We start from the raw sequence: 22,428 nt of genomic DNA, 5'->3' as shown, positions 1-22,428 counted from the left end.
ATAGAGAAGTTTTTCTCAACAGTGGGAGTCACTTGAAACAATTAGAAATAAGATCAGGGGATCTCTGGGTGGCTCAGTGGTTTAGCACCTGCCTTCAGCCCAGGGTATGATCCTGGAGTCCCGGGATCAAGTCCTGCATCGGGCTCCCTGCACGGAGCCTGCTTCTCCCTCTGCCTGTGTCTCTGCGTCTCTGCTTCTCTCTCTCTCTCTCTCTGTGTCTCTCATGAATGAATATATAAAATCTTAAAAAAAAAAAAGATCAGCATCCTTAACTTATAATGATACTCGATGTAAACACTCTTCTTTCTTTCTTTCCCCGGCTGAGCGTGTTACAACTTCATTTTAAATATCTGACCCACACTCACCCCACCCCTGAGTTAAAACTTGAGACACAAAAACATCTCCGTATCATCACAGGTACCTTTCTGGCCATACTTACTTTTCTCTATCTGTTTTGTAGATCCGAGCAATCTCAGGCACTAAAGGATCATCTGGATTGGGATCACACAACAGAGAACAGATGGACAAGAGTACTGTAATGAAAAAAAAAAAAAGGTATAAATTAGTAAAGGTTATAAGCAAAGGGTTGAAAGAAACATGAGATGCCAATACATGGGAAAATTCTAAGAATTTATTCATATTGTAGTGCCTAGTAGGTTTGTGAGTGCTGCCTAAATTTATAATTAGAATAAACAAAAATTCATTTAAAATTTCTCTTGAACCCCTAAGAACACTCACCCAGGCTGATGAAGTGACTTGCCCAATGTTCCCTGGTTAGTGAGTAATTAGAGTGGAATTAGAATTCAGGTCTTTTAAATCCTAGACTAACAATTCTTTTCATAGACCATAAAATTCAGTTTTTAGAAACCCACGTTTAGAGATAAATGGTTTTCAAATTCCCAAAGACAACCACACTACTGAATGCTCCTAGAAATGACAACCATGAAATCCAACAATCAATGTTTTCTCAATGACAGGTATTACATTCAGATACAATATATTTATTTCATTTTTAGTTGAAAACAATTCAGTCTAAGAATATAAAGGCCAGTATTTGCCCTCATTTGAGGCTGGCCACACTTATTATGCAGGATACAACAAACCAAGGTCTCAAATTCTTTTCTGTGACACTTTAGAATCTCAACTAAGCCATTTCCTCAGGGACAACCTGGAACACAGCAGACAAATCTCAATAGTATAATTGCCTCTGTTCACATTTGTTATAAACTTATATATTCCTTATTGAATGCAAAGAGAAGGCCAAGGCCACTCATCATTACATTAAATCCAGGGGCCTCTGACATACTGAAATAAATTCCAATTCTTCTATTATGATGTAACAGAACTTAGCTATCTTATTTCTCTCTAATATTCTGCAGCAGGAGGCAATGAGTCTGAGCCCACTTTACCTCCAAAACATCAAATTCACCAGGAAAAGAATTTATTCATTTTCCTATCAAACCTATTCTATAGAGATCAAGGGCTTGCTTCTGTGGGTGAAGTAAAAGTTCATATGCCCTTTATCATTCAGTTTGTTAACAAAAAAGCTATTTTCCTTGCCTTAAGAGTATATGGAAAATAAAAAACACCAGGAAAGATGCTTTCTGACTCTTCATTCCTGTTGCCCACAATTCTGGCAGATGGCATTCCCAAAACATCTTCTCTTCCCATTGTCAGGTGTATCACCTGATGCCCTCTTCAAGCACAGAACATTCTAACAGCAATAAGGAAAGATTTCATGTATTTCCTGGAAATGACAACAGGAAGTTACAGATTTTTGAATGTTCATGAAATTATTGACTATAGAAAGAAACTTGTCCAGTCCATCAAATTGGCAAGAGTTCAACTGAATCTTCACCTAAAATTAGACATGCTACCAAATTAGCAAATTTGGTACAAATTTGCATTACAAATTCTCTTACTATTCTAATTATTCCAATAAGAAAACCTTAAATTATTTTTTTTTCTTAAAGAAATAACTATTCTTTCTTTCCAGGAAAGAAAGGTGGGGTGGTATCTGGACCTGGTTAAAAGATTTTATTGTGCTACTGGGGGAATTTAATTCATAAAAAATTTATTTTGGCTTATTAATGTACTATACCTTCCTTCTATACAAAGAGAATTACTCCTATTTCTATAACCTAGAGAGATTCTTCACTGAAGTGATTAAATTTTTACCTTCATATACATTTTTTATTACTATACACTCATTTTCATTAGTGTCATAACCCACTGTCACTTCTAATTCTAAAAACATGTAATCAAGTGGCTTTATGGCACACTTAATTGCTTCCTTTAAGCTTTCTGTATATTTAGATCCCTAACATAAACTCTCAAAGTGGAAAGAATTTCAGGTCAAAGCTACTGCCCTCGAAAAAGGAATAATTATTATCACATATAGGATTTAGGCCTTTCACAGAACTGCTTGCCCACACATTCAATTTACAAAAGGGAATCATTAAAACATTAAACTTAGATACACTGATATAATCAAATTCAACAAAATGGAACTGCAATTATTTTTAAGGTAGAGGGAGCATAAGTCAAACTAATAGCCCTTATGATTTAGAGTAACTAAAAAATCAACACTAGGCACAGAAAAGGAGGAAGGAAAAAAAAGTTATGGTAACAATTTTAGCTACTAGACCTTCTCACTCCTCAACGCACATACACACTATTCCTGTAATTTCTAATTTTCAAAAACAATACTGTCACAAATATATTTCAGCATAAAGCTTTTTTTCAGCATTTGAGGCTGTCTTTTTAGTATAAACAAATGAAACTAGGATTACTGGGTCAAAGGGAAGTAATGATTAAATCTCATCTTTTTTTTTTTTTAAACATTTTATTTATTTATTCATAGAGACACAGAGAGAGAGGCAGAGACACAGGCAGAGGGAGAAGCAGGCTCCATGCAGGGAGCCCGACGTGGGACTCGATCCCGGGTCTCCGGGATCACGCCCTGGGGTTGGAGGCGGCGCTAAACCTGCTGAGCCAACAGGGCTGCCCAATCTCTTATCTTTTAATACATACTGACAGACTGGGCTATACAGATCTATACTTTATCTGTAATACGTAAGTACCCATTTCAATATACTTCACCAGCATTTGGCTTTCTTTTTCTTTTCTTTCTTTTTTTTTTTAAAGATTTTATTTATTTATTCATAGAGACAAAGAGAGAGAAGCAGAGACACAGGCAGAGGGAGAAGCAGGCTCCAAGCAGGGAGCCTGATGTGGGACTCGATCCAGGGTCTCCAGGATCACGCCCTGGGCTGCAGGCGGCGCTAAACCACTGTGCCACCGGGGCTGCCCTGGCTTTCCTTTTCTAAGGTTTTTGTTAAATTAAAAAGGTGAAAGAAGGGAACTTAATTTTCATTTCCTTCATTATTTTGCTCCTTTCTGTCTATTCATCTGTTGGGATCTTTTCTCTTACTGATTTTTATATATGTTCTTCCTATTTCAAACTTATTAGCCCGTTATCTCATTTGCAGCCTTTCTTTTTCTTTATTTGTATTTGTACAGCCTTTTTTTCATTATTATATTTTTACTTGGACAGCTCTTAATCCACTTGTGATTTCATTTGGATATGATGTTGAGGGGCAGTACAATTTCAAATCAACATACTGTTTGTTGGAGTGCCTGGCTGGCTCAGTGCCTCTGCCCCCTGCTTATATGCTCTCTCCCTCTGGTAAATGAATAAAAAAATCTTAAAAAAAAAAAGAAAATGTTAGCTACTTAGTTCGCGGATTAAAAAAAAAAATCCCCAACCGACTCATGTAATTAGGCTTTATTTAGAATTACTGGAATTTCATTGCAAAATTAGTAACTAATTTTTATTTTTTTAAAAATATTTTATGTATTTATTCATGAGAGACACAGAGGGAGAGAGAGAGGCAGACACACAAGTAGAGGGAGAAGCAGGCCCCATGCAGGAGCCTGACGTGGGACTTGATCCCAGGACCCAGGATCATGCCCTAGGCCGAAGGCAGGCGCTAAACCGCTGAGCCACCCAGGGATCCCAGTAACTAATTTTTAAAACACATTTTCAAACACACACAGGACTATATACTGAAAATATTAAGATCATCAAATAGAATTTTTATTAAACTGGTCATCTTAGAGAATCAATCTGTTTCTGATAGAAACCTCAAGACAAGAGCTGGTATAACCTTAAAGAGTTTGAATATGAATTCACCTATACTTTGTTCTTCAAGGACCTAAAGTCTGTATTTATACCACAAGCATTCCTTCAAAAGAACTGCTATGTCCTCTTCTGGAACAGTATCTATCCTTTCCATTCCCAGATCTCAAGGTTGGAAGATACATTAATTTCCTCTACTTTAACTTTGCTCTAGAAGAAATTCATACCAACTGGCCATTTTCCAACTTACGCTTGAACAGCATAATGGACAGAGCTGTCAAGACATCAAAGAATACCTATGCCTGAAAATCCAATTTCCTCCAATGGTCTCAAGGTGTACTAAAAAATAACGGGAACTTACTACCTCTTCTTGAAAGGAATATGAATAATCATTTCAAAAAATAAATAGACAACAAAAACAAAAAAACAAAAACCAGGGACACCTGGGTGGCTCAGTTGGTTGATTATCAGACTGTTGATTTTGCCTCAGGTCATGATCTCAGGGTTGTGAGATGGAGCCCTACATGTTGGGGGCTCCATGCTCAGTGCAGAATCTGCTTGAGATTCCCTCTCTCCCCCCTCTGCTTTTCCCCTTGCTTGCATGTGCATGCTCCCTCTCTCAAATATATGCATCTTTAAAAATAAACAAGTAAAAAATATAAGACAAAAACACTGCTGCTTTATCTTAATATCAGATACCCATTCTATTACCTTTTGAAATAGTTAGTGCTGGAGACCACTGTGACCGGAGAATATCAAGACAAATGCTGCCATTACTGTTAATATTTGGATGATAAATTCTTGTTGTAAACGCAACCTATAGGGAATAGGAAAACTTTTTGTAAACTGATTTATTAATGTCATAGAAAGCACATAAAAACAAATGCCATATCCCAATTACCTTAGGTGGCTTGAAGGGGTAATCTGTTGGGAAATGAATTGTCAAGAAAAATACTCCACCCTGATAGGGACTGTCATTCTGTTGATAACAAGAAAAGTGGGATTAAAATGAGTGAATTACATAAACACTTACTCTGAAATCAATCTGAATACTTACTGGCCCCATTATTGTAGCCTGCCAATGGAACACTGAAAAAGAAGAAAAAAACAACCATGAAGCAATATTTCCATTGTATCTACAACATAATTACATATCAATTCCTAACCCCAGTTCATTTATAACTGGGTATGGCAGTATGGTAAGTCCTGGGCAGGATGAGGAATCTAAATCAAGTCTGAGACTGAAGAAAGAAAAGAAAATGACTAGTATGGTCTTGAACACTGATAAGGTACTGTGAGAAAGTATTTGACTAAAATATTTTGAAAATTCCTATCAGGGAGACAAAATTCTTGACAAGGGCCAAGTTTTCATTTTCATTTTTATTTATTTATTTATTTATTTATTTATTTATTTATTTATTTATTTATTTATTTTCAAGTTTTCACTTTTAAATAGGCATTTCTTACCTCAAAAGGTAAAAAAGAACAAAAGATTCAACTCTTTAACTTGTATCATTTCCCCAACACATTAACATAGAATACATTCCTTTTATAATACTGGTATAGAGCAGGGCTATAAAGTCAAAGTAGATAATATCCCAATTAGGAAAGACTTGTTTTTACAGCAAGAAAAAATTTCTGAGAGCATTCATGTATAAGTCTTTAGAATTACTAGTCCCTCACTAACAGATGAAAGATCAAGGTCTCTTTTTTAAATGATCTAGAGTTGGGCACCTGGGTGGCTCAGTTGTTGAGCATCTGCCTTTGGCCCAGGGCATGATCCCGGGATCCTGGGATCCAGTCCCACATCAGGCTCCCTGCAGGGAGCCTGTTTCTCCCTCTGCCTATGTCTCTGCCCCTCTCTCTGTGTCTCTCATGAATGAATGAATGAATGAATGAATGAATGAATTAAAAAAAAGATCTAGAATCTACAACACCAACAAGGCAGAGAAAGACAAACTAAACTAAAAACACATTAAGATGGAATTTAATTAACAAAAGCATGTGAAGACCTGCCATTAAAATCTTAATGGAGGATTTCTGCTACACTGGTTAAATATAATACCTACTGGAATCACTGACTTAGGTCTCCCTCTGGAACTCTTCTACACTCCTAGATGTCCTTGTGGAAGTATAAAAAAGAAGGGAAGAAGGTAGTGGGAGAATATCTAATCCTGACTCAAATTATAATGGTTTGGTTAGCAGTTGAAGAGTCATTAGATGAAAAAAAAAAAACAAAAAATCACTACAGGTTCTAAGTAGAAATAACTCTCCAGGGGTTCCTGGGTGGCTCAGTGGTTGAGCATCTGCCTTTGGCACAGGAGGTGATCCCGGGGTCCTGAGATTGAATCCCACATTGGGCTCCCTGCAGGGAGCCTGCTTCTCCCTCTGCCTATGCCTCTCTCTGTGTCTCTCACAAATAAGAAAATAAAATCTAGAAAGAGAAAGAAAGAAAAGAAAAGAAAGAAAGAAAGAAAGAAAGAAAGAAAGAAAGAAAGAAAGAAAGAAAGAAAGAAAGAAAGAGAGAAAGAGAAAGAGAGAAAAAAAAGAAAGAACGTACTCTCTAGAAATAGTGGGCAAAATATTTGGCCATAAGCAAAAAATATTGTTGTATTTTATAGGAACATCTATATTTCAAAAACCTTTCATTTAAGAATCAATCTTAGGAGTGCCTGGGTGGCTCAGCTGATTAAGCTTCCACCTAAGCTCAGGTCATGATCTCAGGGTCCTGGGATTGAGCCCGCAGTGGGATCCCTGCTCAGTGGAGAGTCTGTTTCTGCCTCTCCTCCTGCTTGTGCTCTCTCAACTCTCTCCTTCTTAAATAAATAAATCTTTAAAAAAAAAAATCAATCTTAGAAGCTGTTAAAAATAAAAACTTGTCGTAATGAATGAAAAAGTACTGATAGTTCCAAAACCAGCAAAACAAACAAAAACTCCCATTACCACCCTCGTTTGACACTGAAAGCTGAATTACAGAAACTAAAAGCTACAACCTTTTTTATGAGAGTTTAAATGTAAAGTTCACAGCTCAATGATAACTCTTTAGGATACTCAAAGATGAAGCGTTAAGGCTAAAAGAGAACAAGAATATTTGTTATAGTTTGAGAATGAATCTCAAGAGACCTACATATGAATTCAAGTTCAGATCTCCAGAGAGTCCAATTCACCAAGATTTCAAAACAAAAGAAAATGAAGCAGGTTATATGACCAATAAATCTTTGGCTTACATTTCCTTTCAGGATCTATATACTTCTTCCTGCTTACCAGATCCTTGCAGAAAAATGGGAAAAAATTTAATGGCACATTAAAATCTGGATATCAAAAAATAAAGCACTGTATTATTAAGTTCATTATCAAATATATATTATCTTATTTTTTATTTCTTGATTTAAAAGATGCTTTTAAAAATTATTTTATTTATTTATTCATGAGAGAGAGAGAGAGAGAGAGGCAGAGATACAGGCAGAGGGAGAAGCAGGCTCCATGCAGGAAGCCCGACGTGGGACTCGATCCCGGGTCTCCAGGATTACACCCTGGGTTGAAGGCAGGTGCTAAACCACTGAGCCATCCAGGCTGCCCTAAAAGATTTTATTTATCCATTCATGGGAGACATGGAGAGAGAGGCAGACATAAGCAGAGGGAGAAGCAGGCTCCCTGCGGGAAGCCTGATGTGGGACTTGATCCCAGGACCCCAGGATCACAACCTGCACCAAAGGCAGATGCTCAACCACTGAGTCAAGTAGGCGCCCTCTTCTTTTTATTAATCTCTATACCCAATGTGGGGCTTGAACTCTCAACCCCGAGATCAAGACTTGCATACTGGGGATGCCTGGGTGGCTCAGTGGTTGAGCATCTGTCTTCGGCTCAGGTTTTAAAAATACTAACTCTCCTTTATCTCCTAGCCTTCCTATTTAAGTATCTTGACTCACCTACTACTAAACTTTCAACAGTACCTACCTTCTAAGGGAATAAGGAAAATCTCCTTAGGAACAGTTAACTTCCTTACACTTGATCATCTAGATAGTCTTTGCTGATACTATACTTAAAACTTTAGGGAGTGTTTAAGAATAGTTGAGATAGGGATCCCTGGGTGGCGCAGCGGTTTGGCGCCTGCCTTTGGCCCAGGGCGCGATCCTGGAGACCCGGGATCGAATCCCACGTCAGGCTCCCGGTGCATGGAGCCTGCTTCTCCCTCTGCCTGTGTCTCTGCCTCTCTCTCTCTCACTGTGTGCTTATCATAAATAAATAAAAAATTAAAAAAAAAAAAAAAAAGAATAGTTGAGATAAATTACTGTCAAAAAGTCTTGGTCAAGGCTTCCTGATGGATAATATAAAGTATAAACCAGAGGGTAATTGGGTAGCTAAATATTATATATTTAAAATAATATAGGGGTACTTGGCTGGCTCAGTTGGTAGGGTATGCAAGTCTTTTTTTTTCTAAAAAACAGCTATAGAGAGATAATCCATATACTATATAAGTCACAATGAAAACGTACAATTCAGTGATGTTTAGGACAGTCAGAGTTGAGCAACCATCACCACAATTTTAGAAATTTTCATCACCCCCCCAAAGAAACCCCGTATCCATATGCAGTTACTCCACATTGCACCCAAATCTTTAGTTCTATGCAACCATTATCTACCTCTGTCTCTATGGATTTATTCTGGATATTTCATATAAATGGAACCATACAATATGTGGCCTTTTTTTTTTTAATTTTTATTTATTTATGATAGTCACAGAGAGAGAGAGAGAGGCGCAGAGACACAGGCAGAGGGAGAAGCAGGCTCCATGCACCGGGAGCCCGATGTGGGATTCGATCCCAGGTCTCCAGGATCGTGCCCTGGGCCAAAGGCAGGCGCCAAACCGCTGCGCCACCCAGGGATCCCTATGTGGCCTTTTATATCTGGCTTCTCTTACTTGGTATCTTTTTTTTTCTTTTTAAAAGATTTTATTTATTTATTCTTGAGAGATAGAGAGAGAGAGAGGCAGAGACATAGGTAGAGGGAGAAGAAGAATCCTTGCAGGGAACCCGAAGCAGGACTCCATCCCTGGACCTGGGATCACGCCCTGAGCTGAACATAGACCCTCAACCACTGAACCATCTAGGCGGCCCACTTAGCATCTTTTTAAGGCTCATCTATGCTGTAGTATACATCAGTACTCACCTTCTTTTTATTGACATATAATATTCCATTGTATGGACATACATTCAATTTATCCCTTCATTAGATGGTGGGCATTTGGATTGTTTTCACATCTTGGCTATTACAGTTGCTGTTTCTATGAACATTAATGCAGAAGTTTTTACATGGACATATTTTCATTTTTCTTGGATATATACCTACAAGTGAACTCACTGGGTCATATGATAACTCAAAGTTTAACTTTTTGAGAAACCACTAATTTTCTGAATTGGTTGTACTATTTTACATTACTGTCAGCAATGTACAAGATTCCAATTTCTCCACAACCTCATCAACACTTGATTTTTTTATTCCAGCCATCCTAGAAGGCATAAAGTGGTATCTCATTATGGATATGATCTACATTTTCTTGATGACTAATGATACCAAGCATCTTCTCCATGTGTTTACTGGCCAACTGTACATCTTCTTTTTTTTTTTTTTTTTCTGTACATCTTCTTTAGCAGATCCTTTATTAAAAACAAAAATGGGTTATTTATCTTTTTATTGTTGAATTATAGTTTTTAAAATGTTTTGAATAAATTTCCTTATCCAAGAGCTGACCTCCACAATTTTCTCCTTTTGTTGTCTCCTCACTTTCTTGATGATCTCATTTACAGCACCTAAATCAAACTTCATTAAAATGTAAAACCTATTTTTTTTTTTTGTATTGCTTATGCTTTGGGGGCAGTTTTACTTAACTCTCAAGGATAACAACTTTTCTGAGAAAGGAATGCGATATACCAACTATGTGAAGCAAAGGCAAATTACTTCAGTACACTGAAGAGAACTTCAAAAATGGTCTATTCCCTAGACTTCGACCACTTTTTTGTTTTTTTTTTTTACTTCAACCACTTTTAATGAAAGATCAGCCACTCTCAACTTCGAGGAATTTAACTAAAATAAAACCACTTTTGGGATCCCTGGGTGGTGCAGTGGTTTAGCACCTGACTTTGGCCCAGGGCGCGATCCTGGAGACCCGGGATCGAATCCCACATCGGGCTCCCAGTGCATGGAGCCTACTTCTCCCTCTGCCTATGTCTCTGCCTCTCTCTCTGTGTGTGACTATCATAAATAAATAAAAATTAAAAAAATAATAATTTGTTAAAATAAAACCACTTTTTCAATTAAAAGACTACAGTGATACAGGTGGACTGTATGATACCATAAATGACAAAACTAAAATCAGAAAACTTGAGAGTGAGGGGCACCTGGGGCTCAGTTAAGCATCTGCCTTCCATTCAGGTCATGATCTCAGGGTCCTGAGATTGAGCCCCAAGTTGGGGAGGGGGGGGTCCTCTGCTCAGTGGGGAGTCTGCTTCTCCTTCTTCTCTGCCTCTTCTGCCTCTACCGTTCCCGCTTATGCATTCATTCTCTAATGAATAAATAACATCTTAAAAAAAAAAAAAAAAAAAAAAAAAAAAAAGCTTGAGCATCAGCCAACTTTGGAAACCACGAGTCCCTCACTAGATTCTTCTCTAAAATAGTTTACAATTTCTACTCTACTCGCCTAAAAGAACTATTGTGAGGCTTAAACGAGACAATGTGTATTTAATTGGCCTATCCTGTTTGATATCAAATACTATAGCTACTCATATTGGATAAATCTGGATAATGGCACTTTTCATCACATGTACTTAGTTTTATAATTTATACCATCTATCTGTTTTATATGTAATGGAATCCCTGCAAAAGGACCTTACTTTGATTCTTTTTAAAAATATTTTTTATTTAGGGGATCAGCGGTTTGGCGCCTGCCTTGGCCCAGGGCATGATCCTGGAGACCCGGGATTGAGTCCCACATCGGGCTCCCGGTGCATGGAGCCTGCTTCTCCCTCTGCCTGTGTCTCTGCCTCTCTCTCTCTCTCTCTCTGTGTGTGACTATCATAAATTAAAAAAAAAAATTTTTATTTAAATTCAATTTAGTGGGATGCCTGGGTGACTCACTGGTTGGGCGTCTGTCTTCTGTTCAGGGCATGATCCTGGAGTTCCGGGATCAAGTCACACACATCCGGCTCCCTGCATGGAGCCTGCTTCTCCCTCTGTCTATGTCTTTGCCGCTCTCTGTCTCTCATGAATAAATAAATAAATAAATTCAATTTAGTTAAATACAGTGTGTTGTTAGTCAGGGGTAGAATTTAGGGATTATTCATCAGTTGCATATAGCACTCAGTGCTCATTACATCAAGTGCCCTCCTTAATGCCCATCATCCAATTACTACCCTTTCCCACCAACAACTCTGTATGTTTCCTATAGAGTTAAGAGTCTCTTATGGTTAGCCTCCCTGTTTGAATCTTATTTTTCCTTCTTTTTCCCCTTGCTTTATTCTTAAGTTTGGCTAACCAAAACCAACATTCTTAAGCACAATCAGGAAAAAATGTTAAACACAAGTATAACCTCTTATTTATTGTCTTAACGTATATACTTTTCTTACAAAATTGTTTCCAAGTATGTTTTTTTCCTATTTGCTAAATATTACACATTTTTTGTGTGAATTAGTTTTGTGTCATAAAGCACAGTCTAGTTCAAAAAATCCTTCTTTTATTTATTTATTTTTAAAAAAGATTTTATTTATTTATTCATGAGACATACACAGAGAGAGAGAGAGAGAGAGAGACAGACAGACACAGGCAGAGGGAGAAGCAGGCTCCATGCAGGGAACCTGATGTGGGACTCAATCCCAGGTCTCCAGGATCAGGCCCTGGGCTGATGGCGGCGCTAAACCGCTGAGCCACCCAGGCTGCCCCAAAAATCCTTCTTTTAAAAGAGGCTAGAAGATGGTATAAGGAGGAAAAACTGTTGAGACAAAGTGAAACAAAAACACATTATTATCCAACATGTGTGATAAGGCCTAGTAAATTATTTTATAGAGGATTAAGCAGATAAATTGGACATTAGAAATAAACTTACCTAAAAAAAAAAGAGAGAGAGAGAGAAGAAATAAACTACCTGTCTTCACAAACATGAACCAGTGGAAGGAAACACACACGCAAAAATCTCTCCCTATTATCCCCTATCATACTGAGTATTATTTTACTTAAAAGACAGTAGCTACTTGTAAGTAAAACCTCAAATATTTTACCCCAGTAAAATACCCAGAAGGGTTGAAGGATACTTAGGAAGGGGCTGGAAAAACTACACAGACAATATCTGGTAGAAAAGGTCCAAAAGGTTCTAAATGAATACTATAAATGGGATATATACAGAACTGTATCTTTCATGGAAAAGTAAGGGTAAACACTGCATTTTCCCTACAGCATAATTGTCTTTTCATGCAAAAAATAATCTTAAGAGAGAAATGTTCATCAGTCCTAGAGTTTCCCAGACGCAGATGGTTATGCAGTTTTACTCCATCATTCCTTTTAAATACTTACTATCATCTCCAACAGGACCTGCTGAACACTGAGCTGGGGGGTCCCGTGCCAGGTCATTCAATTCCTTAAGAAAACAGAAAGAAAGGAAATATATTCAACATAAATGTAACTTTTACCAATTAATAAAATTTTCACTCATATGAATATTGTCTAACCCATTAGTAAAGCTTTTTAAGGAACACTGTTTCAAAGTCAGAGAGGGAGAGATTTCTTCAAGTAAAACTTAAAAAAAAAAAAAAAAAAAAGAGGAAAGAAAAATTTATTAAAAAAAAAAAAAATGTATTCCTGAACTGAAACCAAGAATCAGATGCTTAAATGACTGAGCCACCCAGGTGACCCAGTATTTTAGATTCTTTAATGCAAATGTATGTTTAAAAAGTGGATCATTTTTGCTTTGTTTAGAGTTTAGTAGATAACTATAAGGAAAATAAACATGTATTACATACTAAAGAGCTACAAACATGGTTTTAAAGTAAAAAGTTTATTAGTTTTCATATTAGTTTTCAAAAAAGTTGACTTTCAGGGGATCCCTGGGTGGCTCAGAGGTTTAGCACCTGCCTTTGGCCCAGGGCGTGATCCTGGAGTCCTGGGATCGAGTCCCACTTCGGGCTCCCTGCGTGGAGCCTGCTTCTCCCTCCTCCTGTGTCTCTGCCTCTCTCTCTCTCTCTCTCTGTCTCTCTTCCCCCCCATGTCTATCATAAATAAATAAATAGATAGATAGATAGATAGATCTTTAAAAAAAGAAGTTGACCTTCAAGGCCAATTTTTATTTTTTTAATTTTTATTTTATTTTATTTTTTTATTTATGATAGTCACAGAGAGAGAGAGAGAGAGAGAGAGAGAGAGGCAGGCAGAGACACAGGCAGAGGGAGAAGCAGGCTCCATGCACCGGGAGCCCGACGTGGGATTCGATCCCGGGTCTCCAGGACCGCGCCCTGGGCCAAAGGCAGGCGCCAAACCGCTGCGCCACCCAGGGATCCCAATTTTTTTTAATTTTTTAAAAAGATTTTATTTATTTATTCATGACACACACACACACACACACACACACACACACACACACAGGCAGAGACACAGGCAGAAGGAGAAGCAGGCTCCACACAGGGAACCTGACACGGGACTCGATCCCGGGTCTCCAGGATCACACCCCGGGCTGAAGGCAGCGCTAAACCACTCAGCCACCGGGGCTGCCCAAGGGCCAATTTTTATACCATTAAACTATTAGGTTAGTTGTGGAAGTCATCAATATTTGAAATATATGAGACCATCTGACAATATTTTGATATGTTTTCAGGTGATATGGACTATCAGGGTTCCAAAGGTAGTTGAAAAAAATTTAAAAAGGATAGATTGAAAAGGCTGGGGGGATCCCTGGGTGGCTCAGCGGCTTAGCGCCTGCCTTTGGCCTGGGGCATGATCCTGGAGTCCCGTGTTGGGCTCCTTGCATGGAGCCTGCTTCTCCCTCTGCCTGTGTCTCTGCCTCTCTCTGTCTCTCATAAATAAATAAATAAAATCTTAAAAATAAAAAAAGAAAGAAAAGGAAAGAATCCTACCAAAATTAAAAAAAAAAAAAAAAGGCTGGATATATTAAAAAGGCTGAAGTAGGGACACCTGGGTGGTTCAGTAGTTAAGCATCTGCCTTCGGCTCAGGCGTGATCATAAAGTTCCAGGATTGAATCCTACATCGGGCTCCCTGCATGGAGCCTGTGTCTCTCCCCTCTGCCTATGTCTCTGCCTCTCTGTGTCTCTCATGAATAAATAAAATCTTAAAAATAAAAAATAAAAAGGCTGAGGTAATAAAGTCCACCATAAAATTTTGTAATCAGAAACAGATCTACCTGTAATAATGCTCTACAACCAGATGCCAGCTTCTTAGTCACTTTAACATTAAGAGCCCACAAACTTGAGATTTGTTACTGGGTGGGAATTCCTGAAGAAACCATAAGGCAGCAAATCATATCCTATTCCTTTTCCTCTTGGCTTGGTATTGGAGATTTAAAACAAGGGTAGTTTTAGGGGGATCCCTGGGTGGCTCAGCGGTTTAGCGCCTGCCTTCCACCCACGGCGTGATCCTGGAGACCTGGAATCAAGTCCCATATTGGGTTCCCTACATGGAGCCTGCTTCTCCCTCTGCTTGTGTCTCTGCCTCTCTCTCTCTCTCTCTCATGAATACATAAATAAAATATTTGGGGGGAAAACAGGGCAGTTTCAGATTATGTTTTTAATTTAAAAAGTTTTTTTTAAGTAATAGCCACATCCAATGTGGGGCTCAATCTCACGAGCCTGAGATCAAGAGTAGTGTACTCTACCAACTAGCCAGCTAGGTACCTCAGATTATATCTTTAAATAGCAGTAAAATCTGGTATTTTAAAAGTACAATAAAAAGTATTCACAGCCCATGGGGTGCCTAGGTGGTTCAGTCAGTTAAGCATCTGGCCCTCAATTTTGGCTCAGGTCATGATCTCAGAGCTGTAAAATCGAGCCTCTGCATTGGGCTCTGTGCTGGGCATGGAGCCTGCTTAAGATTCTCCCTCTGCAAAAAAAAAAAAAAAAAAAAAAAAAAAAAAAATTCTCCCTCTGCTTCTCCCTGCCCCCCCTCTCTCTCTAAAAATAACAACAAAACACTATTCAAAGCCCAGAAATAAACTCATGCTTATATGGTTAATTAATCTATAACAAAGAAGGCAAGGACATACAATGAAGAAAAGACAGTCTCTTCAATAAATGGAAAACTTAAAAAAAAAAAAAATAAATAAATAAATGGAAAACTTGGCAGCTACATGCAAAAGAATTAAACTGGATCCCTTTCTTTCTTTCTTTTTTTTTTTAACTGGATCCCTTTCTTACACTATACACAAAAAGAAACTCAAAATGGATTAGAGACTTAAAAATATAAGATCTGAAACCATAAAACTCCTAAAAGAAAACAGAGGCAGTATATTCCTGGACATTTGTCATAGCAGTATTTTTTGGGATCTGTATCCTCAGGCAAGGACAACAAAAGCAAAAATAAACAATTGGGACTATATCAAACTAAAAAGTGAAGGAAACCATCAACAACAAAAAGGGCAACCTATTGAATAGAAGAAGATATCTGCAAATGACTGATCTGATATGGGGTTAACATCCAAAATATATAAAGAATTCATACAACTCAACACCAATCCCCTCACAGTGTGATTAAAAAATGGGCAGAGGACCTGAACAGATATTTTCCCAACGAAGATATATAAATGGCCAATAGGCACATGGTAAGATGCTCAACATCACTTATGATGGAAAAGCAAATCAAAACCACAATGAGCTATCACCTCGCATCTGTCAGAATGGCTACTATCAAAAACACAAGACAAATAAGTGCTAGTGAGGATGCAGAGAAAAGGGAATCCTTGTGCACTGCTGGTAGGAATATAAATTGATGCAGCCACTAAGAAAAATAGTATAGAGGTTCTTGAAAAATTAATAGAAATATATGATCTGATAAATTTGGATTAAAATAAAACAGCTATTAAAAGTTGTAACCACCTAGAGGGTAATCAAATAGTGAAAACCCAGTTAGACTGAATAAATATAGAAGTTACACACAATTTGATGTTTTTGTATTAGGATGAAACTGAAATTCAATCTTAAATTTTTTTTTAAAGATTTTATTCATTTATTCATGACAGAGAGAGAGAGAGAGGCAGAGACACAGGCAGAGGGAGAAGCAGGCTCCATGCAGGGAGCCTGACGTGGGACTTGATCCCGGGTCTCCAGGATCACACCCCAGGCTGAAGGGGGTACTAAACCGCTGGGCCACCGGGGCTGCCCTTCAATCTTAAATTTTAATAAAGGCACTGATCTAGACAGATCACTTACTTTTGGCAGAAGAAATAACCTATCAAGTAGTTTTTTTTTTTTTTTTTTTTTTTAAGATTTTTATTTTTACTTGAGAAAGAGCGAGCACATGCACAGGCAGGGACAGAGGTGGGGGGCAAAGGGAGAAGGAGAAGCAGGCTCCCCCCTGAGCAGGGAAGAACCTGACACGGGGCTCAATCCCAGGACACTGGGATCATGACCCAAGCCAAAGGTAGACACTTAACCAACTGAGTCACCCAGGTACCGTGTATCAGGCAGTTTTTCGTTTAACATTTGGGTTTCTATCTTTAATTTCTTTGACTTTTTATTCTAAAAGAAACAATGTACAAATTCATCTTATATATAACACAGCAAAATTATACATTATTGGGAATGAGACTAGGGATAAGACAAAACCAAAACTCAAGGAATTTGTTTACTGAAAACCTTCTTTTCTGCAGAAAGAGCAATAGAAAAATGAAGCATGTTTAGAAATTTAGGAAAAAGTGGGAGGAGGAAACTTTGACAGTTCAGGTAGAAAATACACAATTTTTTTCTTTTTTTAAATTTTTAAGTAGGCTCCATGCCCAACTGGAGGCCTGAACTCATGATCCTGAGATTAAGAGTCGCTTGCTCCAGTGACTGCGCCAGCCACACACCCCAATAATACTTCATTTCCAAAAAGATTTTATATTCTAACTTTCCTTGAAATCTAAAAAATAGTAAAGAATTTCTTTATTTTAGAGAAGTGGGAAGAGGCAGGGGGAAAGGAAGATAGAGTCAGTCTAAGCGGACTCCACATAGAGCACAGAGCCCAAGCTGGGGCTCAACCCCATGACCTAAGCAGAAACCAAGAGTCAGTTAACTGACTGCTACCCAGGTACCCCCTGAAATCTAAAAAATATTAAAATGAAGGTCTTATTATAGGAGCAAACTACAGATTTTACTGGAGTACTCAATTTAAAAAATTATTTGATGCTATATACTCCCCTTATTTCTAGTTATATAACAGAACTAATATTTCTAAAGATCAAAGGTTATAAATAATTTTGATTCTCTGTTACTTTCCTATTTTTCATCTTAGTTCAAACAGCCCCATAACCTAATACCAGTTAATTTAATTATTTTAAGGTTTAATTCTCTATGATTTAAGATTTAACCGGGCAGCCCAGGTGGCTCGGTGGTTTGGCGCCACCTTCAGCCTAGGGGTGATCCTGGAGACCCAGAATCGAGTCCCAAGTCGGGCTCCTTGCATGGAGCCTGCTTCTCCCTTTTCCTGTATCTCTGCCTCTTTCTGTGTCTCTCATGAATAAATAAATAAAATCTTAAAAAAAAAAAGATTTAACCTATTTCTTTGACAGAGCACAAGCAGAGGGAGCTGCAGAGGGAGAGGGAGAAGCAAACTCCCCACTGAGCAGGGAGCTGGATGCTGGTCTCGATTCCAGGACCTTGGGATTATGACCTGAGCCGAAGGTAGATGCTTTACCAACAGAGCCACCCAAGTACCCCTGTATGCATTTTTAAAAAGACTTTTGTTATTTATTTATCTGAGAGACAGAGAAGAGAACTCATGCACACACGACCAGGAGGAGAAGGCAGAGGGAGAGAGAGAAGTAGATTCCCGGCTGAGCTGGGGATCTTGACATAGGACCCAATCCCAGGACCAAGAAATCATGATCTGAGCGGAAGGCAGACGCTTAACCATCTGAGCCATAAATCTTCTTTTATCCTAATTATCACCAGCAAAGATCTTTGATTTGTATAGCAGTATATTTAGAATTCTTAAAACTTGACTTTGGAGCCATTTTTCTAAGAAATTAACTGTAACCTTTCATTTTCCCATCTTGTTCCTTTCACCTTATGCCACAGAGTAAAGACCAAAATGGTGAAACAAATCTCTGTTCCATGCCATCTGTATTTTGCTTCATAAAAGTGTTAAGATTTGGGAAAAGGTTGCTTAAAAATAACTAACAGAAATATTAACTTTAACCAACTAAGTCTAACTTGATTACTTGCAAGTGAAAAGAAAATCTACATCTCCCTTCCAAGACCCCATCCCCTCAAAGAGTTATGAAGGTTCCTTTTTGCTCTAGTACTGTAAGCAGAAATACCTGAGGCTTTCAGAGGTTTTACTGTTCTGTTTTATTTAATAGTGATTCATTTTAAATCCTCTGGAAAATAGATATTCTTCAGGAATAATGTAAGGCACTGTTGTTATCCCTGCATATCTCTTCATTGGAAATCATATTCCTAAAACAAAAAAAAGATAGTAGTAGGAAATGTAGTTAAAAATCCATAGAAGGGGGCAGCCCCGGTGGTGCAGCGGTTTGGCGCTGCCTGCAACCCAGGGTGTGATCCTAGAGACTAAGGATCGAGTCCCACGTCAGGCTCCCTGCACGGAGCCTGCTTCTTCTCCCTCTGCCTGTTTCTCTGCCTGTCTCTCTCTCTGAATGAATAAATAAATCTTTAAAAAAAAAAAAAATCCATAGAATGGCATCTGGGTGGCTCACTTGGTTAAGCATCTTTGGCTCAGGTAGGCTCCTGGCTCAGGGGGGAATCTGCTTCTCCCTCCTCTCTGCCTCCCCCTGCTGCTCATGCTGTCTCAAACGAATAAATAAAATATATATTTTGGGGGGCAGCCCCGGTGGCGCAGCGGTTTGGCGCCGCCTGCAGCCTGGGCTGTGATCCTGGAGACCTGGGATCGAGTCCCACGTCAGGCTCCCAGCATGGAGCCCGCTTCTCCCTCTGCCTGTGTCTCTGCCTCTCTCTGTGTCTATGAATAAATAAATAAAATCTTTAAAAAATATATATTTTTAAAGGATAAGAGAAGGTTTAAGCACAGATTATGATTCAAAAAATTGTAATTTCAAAGTCAGAAGAGATCACCCAGACCAATTCCCAATTTTATAAGAAAACAAGACAGAGAGTATCTAACCCAAGAAAAATATATTAGTAATTAGGAGAGTAAGGAAGTGATGTTCTATAATACCATGCTTCTTTAGTTTGGATCTAAAATATTTGAAATGTGTAAGTTAAAATGTCTGAGAATTTCTGTGTTGCCCAGGAAATTAACCTGAAGCTCCTTTAAGATGATTGCAATGCAAAGAAAGAACACCTAGACCAGTTCTCAAAAATGAGGTCTTGGCACAGCAGGAGCATCACAAGAAACTTGGCTCCCCAACCAGACCTACTGAATCAGAAATTCTGGAATATATTCTATCATGTGTGTTTTAACAAGCCCCCCCTCCCCGCCACAAAATTATGATGCACACTAAATCTTGATTACCTTTATGTTTGATGAATTAAGCAAAGAGACAAAAGAGCAAGGCTAGAAAACTCAGTAACAACAAGATGGGAAGGAGAGGTAACGTGCAAAATGATAGCACAAAATGAAGAATCAAGAAAGGGATTTGAGACTTAGAAAGACAAGGTGTGTTCCATTTTTAAACACATTGAAGGGAAGCCGTCATCACTATAGTACTGCATTCTCCCTACCCAACTCTTGTCTTACCAGCAGAGTTCCAACAGAAATGTTAATTTAACTTTTAGTACCTACTTTTACGTCCAGCATAATGGTTGAAGCTAATTTTTAAAAAAATACTTTATTTATTTATTTGACAGAAAGAGAAAGAACACAAGCAGGGGAAGTGGCAGGCAGAGGGAAAGGGAGAAGCAGGCTCTGGCTGCCGGAGGAGCAGCAAGTTTGATATGGGACTCGATCCCAGGACCCTGGGATCATGACCTGAGCCAAAGGCAGACACTTAACTGAATAAGCCACCCAGGCACCCAGTTGAAACTAATATTTCAAAATAATTAGAAACAATTAACATGCATGTGTTCTTGTTCTCTCTCAAATCTTAAAAAAAAAAAAAAAGTCATATGTGTACAGATTAAGCTAGCCAATCACCTTTAACGTTTTTTAAATTACACAGTTTTAAAGCTTTGGAGATATTATTGAGGCACCTGGGTGGCTCAGTCTGTTAAGCACACTTTTTTTTTTTTAATTTGTTTATTGGATAGACACTGAGCATGCTTGAGTTGGGGGAGGGGCAGAGGAAGAGAGAAGAGAGAGGAAGCAGACTCCCTGCTGGGCAGGAAGCCAGACATGGGGCTCCATCCCAGGGCCCCAGGATCATGACCTGAGGTGAAGGTAGACACTCAACTGACTGAGCCACCCAGGCACCCCAAGCACAAAACTCTTGATTTCAGTTCAGGGTCATGGGATGGAGCCCTGCACACTCTCTATTAAATAAATAAATCTGGGCAGCCCTGGTGGCTCAGCAGTTTAGCGCCGCCTACAGCCTAGGGCGTGATCCTGGAGACCCAGGAGTCCCACGTCGGGCTCCCTGTGTGGAGCCTGTTTCTCCCTCTGCCTGTCTCTGTGTGTGTGTCTCTCATGAATAAATAAATAAATAAAATCTAAAATAAATAAATAAATCTTAAAAAAATTGGGAGATATCAACTCATAGTTAGATGAGTTTAAAAGAGAAATATGTAATTTCTGACAATATCAAATTATAAAATCTCAAATTATCTGATCTGATAGACTTAATTCCCTTGGCACTGTAAAATGTTACTGATGCTGCCTTCTACTATAAAGACCATTTTTAAAAGATTTTATTTATTTATTTATTTTATTTATTTATTTATTTTATGAGATACACAGATAGAGAGGCAGACACAGGCAGAGGGAGAAGCAGGTTCCCCACAGAGAGCCTGATGTGGAACTTGATCCCAGGACCCCAGAATCATGCCCTGAGCCGAAGGCAGATGCTCAACTACTGAGCCCTCATGTTCAATTTTTCATCCTGTAACTATCAAAAGTTAACTTCCATATACCCTCACCTTTACTCCTTTTTTTAAAATAAAGATTTTATTTATTCATGAGAGACAGAGAGAGAGAGGCAAAGACACAGGCAGAGGGAGAAGCAGGCTCCCCGTGGGAAGCCCGATGTGGGACTCGATCCCGGATCCCGGGATCACGTCCCAAGCCAAAGACAGATGCTCAACCAATGAGCCACCCAGGGGTCCCCACTTTAATCCTTAATTATAAATTCTTTGAGTGAGAGACAAGATATATTCTTTACTCCATTTACCAGAGACTGGAATATAAGAGGCACTCAAATGCCTGAATGAATGGATGAATGCCTAACACTGTACAAGCAGAATCACCTGTAAATGGGAAGATAAACAAAAGCACATAAACTTCCTAGAGGAAGTCTATTTGGCTTAGTCACTGATAATGTCAGGAGATAGTCCACAGTGATACATATAAAATATATTAATTTAATTACTGAACTTGAATAGAAGAGGTTTGGGTGTTTTTTACAAGATTTTATTTATTTGAGAGAGAGGAAGAGCACACACGTGTGCACATGAAGGGAAACAGAGGGAGAGAGAGAAGTAGACTCCCCGCTGAGCAGGGAGTCAGGCACCAAGCTCTTTCCCAGGACCCTGAGACTGTGACCTGAGCTGACAATTAACCAACTGAGCCACTCAGGCATCCCTAGAACAGGGATTTTTGGGTGAGACTGGATGATACCAAAGAACAAGCAGTTTCTTTGAGCTCTTCAGCAGCAACTACTTAGAAATATTCTGTTATAATTGAATATTCTTTGTTCATTACTGAAGATCAAGAACTTTTCCTAGACTTTATTTTACCTCTATAAACTACCATTTACTCATTTCAAAACTTAGGGGAAAAAAATTTCAACCAGTCCAAGATCCTAGAAACATTCTACTACATTGTCAGTCTATAGAAAGACTGATTTACCTGGACAAATTCATCATTTTGAACTCTCTGGGTTAGTGTTGGAGAACTTGTGAAACAGAAACTGACTATGCTTTGGGATTGCACTTGCATCCTAGTTCATATTCATCTGTGTGAT

General features: G+C 38.6%; 1 protein-coding gene and 1 long non-coding RNA gene across 3 annotated transcripts in view; both read right to left on the bottom strand.

Annotated features, from left to right (window-relative positions):
- Window positions 1–22,428, bottom strand: part of UBE2D2 (ubiquitin conjugating enzyme E2 D2) — a 55,799-nt gene that overhangs the window by 3,728 nt on the left and 29,643 nt on the right. Inside the window, exons 2-7 of one of the 2 annotated variants that reach the window (XM_038530298.1) lie at window positions 18,652–18,790; window positions 12,704–12,767; window positions 5,199–5,230; window positions 5,043–5,120; window positions 4,853–4,958; window positions 440–533 (exon numbers count right to left, since the gene is read on the bottom strand). In XM_038530298.1, coding sequence (XP_038386226.1) covers window positions 440–533; window positions 4,853–4,958; window positions 5,043–5,120; window positions 5,199–5,230; window position 12,704 — 311 coding nt within the window. In that variant the 5' untranslated portion in view covers window positions 12,705–12,767; window positions 18,652–18,790. The remainder of the gene's footprint in view (window positions 1–439; window positions 534–4,852; window positions 4,959–5,042; window positions 5,121–5,198; window positions 5,231–12,703; window positions 12,768–18,651; window positions 18,791–22,428) is intronic. The other variant, XM_038530299.1, reaches the window with a different exon arrangement.
- Window positions 9,685–11,148, bottom strand: LOC119870186. The gene is made up of 2 exons (XR_005355409.1): window positions 9,893–11,148; window positions 9,685–9,798 (listed from the first exon to the last, which is right to left on the bottom strand). It is a non-coding gene; the product is annotated as an uncharacterized LOC119870186 (long non-coding RNA).

This window comes from Canis lupus, chromosome 2 (genome assembly GCF_011100685.1).
Source record: "Canis lupus familiaris isolate Mischka breed German Shepherd chromosome 2, alternate assembly UU_Cfam_GSD_1.0, whole genome shotgun sequence".
In the NCBI taxonomy this organism is placed as follows: Eukaryota; Metazoa; Chordata; class Mammalia; order Carnivora; family Canidae; genus Canis; species Canis lupus.
This window is presented reverse-complemented; position numbering and strand designations above follow the sequence as displayed.